Source organism: Aquila chrysaetos, chromosome 4 (assembly GCF_900496995.4).
Source record: "Aquila chrysaetos chrysaetos chromosome 4, bAquChr1.4, whole genome shotgun sequence".
Lineage (NCBI taxonomy): Eukaryota > Metazoa > Chordata > Aves > Accipitriformes > Accipitridae > Aquila > Aquila chrysaetos.
In genome coordinates, this window is record NC_044007.1 from 38,459,993 (window position 1) to 38,465,663 (window position 5,671).

Consider the following 5,671-nt stretch of genomic DNA (forward strand, 5'->3'; position numbering starts at 1 on the left):
GCCATCCTACCAAACTGCCACAGAATGAGACAACAGAACTGCTGCAGAGTCACCTAGCTTTTTCAAAAACTCATTTGCAGCAAAACATTATGTTATCATTAATCACTCACAAATCTACTACTTGGAAGTTTGAGAACTTAATTTGCTTGAGATTGCTGGAACTTGTTTTACTCCCCCTCTTACCAGGGAACAGCATCCTTCCTGTAGCTAAGCCACACACTGGGACAGCAAATTATATATATATTTTTTTTATTTCAAGTGTACAGGAGACACTAGAAAGTTCAAAAGAATAATAAGCATAAGTCTGAGATAATTTCCATTATCTACTCTCAAACTGCTTGGTAAAGAAAACCACCGTGAAACTATTCCTATGAAATGATGGATTAGCATTAATACAGGGAGAAATTTAGGTTTTAACCTGCTGTTCCATACAAACATTTTTTTTGTCAAATTCAATGGCTGATCAGTAGCTTTGACTTCTTTTTTTAAACAACAGACCCCTCTAGGAAATCTGTACAGTTTCTTAGGTCTCGCAAAAAAATCTTACGGTTAAGTTTTCATGTTCCTTTTGTAACTGAGCCGGAGTACCAGAGCTGAGCAGCAGCAGTTGACTTACAGCGCAAGAGCTCCACCGTCAGGCCATTTGCCCAGACCAGACGGCAGCAGCCGCGTCCTTTGTATTTGAGCAGGCCTGTTTACTCGATCAAAATACAGGTCACGGCTGCGGTCCGCGCCCCCCCCGCCCCATCCCAGCTACCTGAGCAAGGGACAGCTTTGCTCAGCTTCAGTCCTGCCTGGATATGCTGCAGCCACGGCCAGCCATAAAGTGACATTACCTGGCTGTCCCTGTGAAACCCCCAGCCCAGGGGGAACAGGGGCTCCTGACCCCCTGCCCTTCAGCACCAGTTTCCCTTGGATGGAGAAGACAGCCGTCCTTGACCGCCAGCTAAGAGCCAAACGCAGGACATTTTAGAAAGGCCAGAACGTATTTATTGACAAATAGGTGTGGGAATAGAGCACCGGGCAGGAGGCCGTCAGCGACAGTCCCTTCCCGCACCTTGGCGGGCATCCCCAGCCCCGTGCTGCACGAAGCCCCTCTGTCCCTCACGCCTTCTTTCTCCTGCCGCCACCACCGCCGGTGCCGCTGCCCACAGGCCTCTGCTGCTGCTGCCGCCGGGCTCCGCTCTTCTTGGCGCTGCGGCCAGCTCGCTGCTGCCGGCGGCCGCGCTTCCCCCGCTGCGACTGCTTCTTGCCCTTGGCGGCGGCGGCCTCGGCTTCCTCCTGGCGCAGCTGCTTGTTGACGGCCCGGGTGATGTCGAGGACCGGCCTCTTGCTGCCCATGTCCCGCAGCAGCTCCAGCTGCCGGCTGCGCTCGGCCGCCAGGTTGCCCAGCAGCGGCTCGAAGCGGCGCTTCCTGCCGCCGCTGCGGGACGGCGGCTCGGCCGGCTCCTTGGGCAGCCGGGGCTGGAAGCGGCCGAGCGAGGCGGTGGAGACGCGGGCGACGCGGGCAACGCGGCCCAGCTCCTCCCGGCTCTGGTGGCCAGTGGGGTGGAGGGGCGCGGCGGGGGCGGCGGTGCCGGTGCCGGCCCGGTGGGCGCGGGCCAGGTTGCGCAGGCGGTTGAGCTCGTTGCGCGCCACCCGCTCCCGCTTCTCCCGCCGCAGCCGGGCGAACTGGTCCTCCTGCGGGTCGGCGCCCTCCGGCACCTCCGCCAGCCAGGCGCGGGCCGGGTCGCCGCCCGCCCGCCGGTAGCCCCAGCGCCGCCGCCACTCCTTGGCCTGCTCGTCCCACACCAACGAGGTCCGCTTGCGGCGGCGGATGCCCTTCAGCCGCGCGAACTGCTCCCAGCGCGTCGGCGGCCGCGGCCGCGGCGGCGGCTTCTCCCGCGGCAGGCGGAAGGCCGGCTCGGGCAGCCGCGCCACCAGCGGCCCCCCCGCCCCGCCGGCGCGCTCGGCCGGCAGCTCCCAGAGCCGGGCCACCAGCAGCTGCGCGTTGTCGCGGGCCAGCGCCCGCAGCAGCGCCTCCCGCCGCGGGCCGGCCCCGCGCAGCCCCGCCGCCGGCGGGGGGTTGCGGTCCAGCGCCAGCAGGTTGCCCAGGTCGAACTCCAGCTCCAGCTCCTTCTCCACCGTGACGCTCCGCCGCTTCTCCGCCTCCTGCTCCTCGGCGGCCGCCAGCACCTCCTCCACCCGCACGGCCGCCATGGCGGCGGGCCGGGCCGGGCCGAGCCGGGCCGCGCCGCTCCCACACGTGCCGGCAGCTCCCGCCGGTCGCCCCCGGAAGCGCAGCAAAGCCCTTCCGCCCCAGCGCGCCGGAAGAGCGGCGCCCGGGAGGCCCCGGGGCGGGCTCGGCGCACTGCCTGCCGGGAGCTGTAGTCCCGTGTGCGCCGGCCCTGGGCGGGCAGCGGAGGGTGCTGGGGGCCGCAGCCCCCGCCCCAGGGAGGGCCCTGACTCCCGACAGACCCTCCCCGGGCCTTCTGCCGGCTGCTGGAGCGCCACCGCCCGTTAATGCCTCTCGGCTCCTGCCAGGGGACGCCTGCGGCCGTGACCTACGGGCAGGCGCTTCCGATGATGCCGATGAAACCCCCAGCGACCCCCCGGCTGGGGCCGCCCCGAGCGAGCGGTGCTGGGGCGGAAAGCGTGTGGGAAGGGAGTCACTGCCGTAGAGCAGTGCCTCCAAGTGCCCGTCGCGGGACCAAAATTGAAGTAGTGTATCTCGGGACCAAAATTCCGAGTAGCGTATCGCAGCGCCGCAGGTCTCGCGGGCAGGTCTCCCCGCAGGGAAGGGAGGGGAGGAACAGCTTTTGGAAAGCGGCATCACCGGGCAGGTGCCTCACCAGGCGCGATGATAAGTGAGGTCATCGGGCGATACTGCCTGCACCCAAAGGTCGGCTGGGTCAAAGATACCTCCGTGCTATTTTTAAACAAATGGGCTACGGAAGAATCCTTTTATAGCTACACAGCGATTTGGCTTGTACGGCCCTGACATTTTGAGCTGATCCCTGGTGCCCTAAAACCAAGCTCATGATAGCACTTAACTGCAGCCAAGGAAAGCGGTGGGAGTTTTTGTACTAGATACGATTCTCTACTAAGTTATATCACGTCTCTGCCTTTACATTATATTCGGAGTGATGGAAATTATTCCGAGTATATTGCCACAGCAGTATTGTTGGAATGAAAATAAAGTGCCAGCCTTGTAAAATGAAGACAAATAGCTGATTCTCAAATTCTAATGCCTAGCATATCACAAGTCGTACTTTGTAAGTCTAACTGTGATAAAATCTTTTTTTTTTTTTTTCTTTTCAAGTCAGCAGTTCTGAGCATGATTTGTATACTATGGAGCAGCAGAGTCCCTATGCATTTAAACCCAGGCCGGACGGCACAGGCAGTTTTCCTGTTTACCACAAGGTGGCATTGCATTGGATAATAATTTGTTCCCTGTGTCGGACAGCTCATACTTTCACCTGGAATTACAGATAAAATTAACTTTAAAGACAGTTCTTTGAAAAGATACACATGCACTATTTAGCGTTAGATTTAGGCATACATTTATACTTTTGAACTGCAAGGTCCACTGTTTGGCAGCCTGGTCAATACCTTTACACTAATCCCTGTACCCTCCTGTTTTATCCTTATGCAGCTAACTCTTTGAGTTCTTTTGGTCTATATTTGTACAAAGCCCAGGAGCCTTCACGTAAATGTCTGGGACTGAGAGGACATGACTGGTAATACCTCTTGCACTTCCAAAGTTGCTTTAAGCATTAATGATGTGTATCACTGGAATAGCAGAAGGAGTGCGTGCCAGGAATTGGTCTTCTTGTTTTACCTGATAGTGTGCACCTGCTAAGGAAGGGAGAAAAGAATCTCAGAAGGTAAAAATTACTTTCTGGCAACCGCTGTGTAGAACTGAATTCCAGCCTTTGTATGTATTCCAGAAATTGTTGTTTACTGTATGAGTGGTCCCAGTGCGGTTAAAGGGACTGTTCTTTTACTCAATTGCTTCCATGTTACTTTGTGATAGTAGTTTAATAGGGGCACCCTTATGATTATGGATTGGTAACAGGAAATTCTGTACTTGGTCTCAGATGGAGTTCAAAGGTGAGTTTTTTTAATGGCCTTTTTCCTCCTTTTACTGATCTTTGTTGTGTGTTTCATTGCTGGAGGCAATGAATTGATGCTGTGTATTTAGTCTCTACACACGATTCAACAGTAATGATTATAATCAACAGAGGAAATCTGTAAATGCTTTCTCATTGGTGTTTGGTGGGTTTTTTTTCTGTTTATGAAAATCCCACTTTCAGCAAATTAGCTAAGTCCTTGAAACTTGTCAGAAGTAGATGTTACAATATGTTCTTAAAGGTATTTCAAAAAACACTTACAAAGAAATAATCTAAATACCTGTTTAGAGAATAATTCTGAAAAAGCTTCTTGCATCTTTTCAAGGATTCAGGCTTCGAAAGAACATGGGAGAAACCCTGACCAAGGTGAAGTCTTGGAAGGTTTTGCTGTAGTCCTTGGCAGAGTCAGGCTGTACTTATTACAGGCAGAAATTTGTCTTTGTTTAGACCTTTTCCTGTTGTGTCGAAGAAAGAGCTATCTGCTTAGTCTACTGGCAGTGCCAATTTTTTTGTCCTGTAAGCACAGGACATAACTGATGAAGGAGCCTCATTCAACTGTGCTTCAAGTGTCCTCAGCACCATGTTGCCCGTTAGGGAAGCCTGACTACAAAATCATTACTGCTGTACATAGCAATGGTGTATTATTCAGACAGGACATTTCTGAGTTTGTGATTTCATGGTGTGGTTGGGAAGGTGGTAGCTGGAAGAATATTTGAATGGATTTGTTAACCAAATGAGATTTGTAAATAAAGTCATGGATTTTTTGGGAAACTATCCCATTGTGAGCCATGGCTTCTGAGATGCTCACTGTAGTAATCATAGCCGCGCTTCGAGCTTGTAACTCCCAGTTTAGAGCTGAGAATTACAAGCAGGCACACACAGCTTCTGTTAAGTGAATAGGTGTGTGTGTACTGCTGAAAATTTGGGCTTTTGAAAGGATGAGAGGGTGATATCAGTGCTGAATTATAGAAATGGTTGTTAGGAAATGAATGTTTTTATTATCTCATGTTTGCTCCAGCTTTCTTAATAGACTTTTCCAGCAGTTTTTTAAAGGATGAGTTTTAAGAAATGTTTATTCATTTTGATCATCTCTGCTTTTGGGTTCCTAGTTTTAGAATCTCAAATATCACATTTCTCGAACTGCCTGTGGCTGGATTTGTGAGTGCTCAGCCATAGGACTTGAAAGCAGTTATCCCTAACTGTGGGCACTCACAATCCATAGATATTTAAACAATTTTATCATTGCTCTCTCTTTCCATGAGGTTCTCTGTCTCTTCAGTATGAACGACAGTAATACATGCCGTGGGGTGTATGTGTATGTGCTTAATTCCTTAGCGTTTGCTTATTTTCTTTACTGTGAGATGATCAGACAGAAGTTGGATGCTGTGGCAAAGTGCAGGCTTTCTTTGGGGTGAAGAAGGCTGCAGGGTTTTGGGTTGGTTTTTTTTTAACCACAGTTGAGGTCTGCATGAAAAACATAAGATGGCAGACTATAATTTGCAGAAACACTTGTCCAAAAGGTTAATAGAAAGCATAATGTAGAATATATGTGATGCACC

The 5,671-nt window shown here is 52.2% G+C and overlaps 1 protein-coding gene across 1 annotated transcript; it reads right to left on the reverse strand.

Moving 5' to 3' along the window:
* Nucleotides 1–967: 967 nt before the first annotated feature.
* On the reverse strand, nt 968–2,297 carry RRS1 (ribosome biogenesis regulator 1 homolog). The gene has a single exon (XM_030012807.1). The coding sequence runs from the start codon at nt 2,197–2,199 to the stop codon at nt 1,105–1,107; it is 1,095 nt and encodes a 364-aa protein (XP_029868667.1). The 5' UTR covers nt 2,200–2,297; the 3' UTR covers nt 968–1,104.
* Between the last annotated feature and the right edge of the window lie 3,374 nt (nt 2,298–5,671).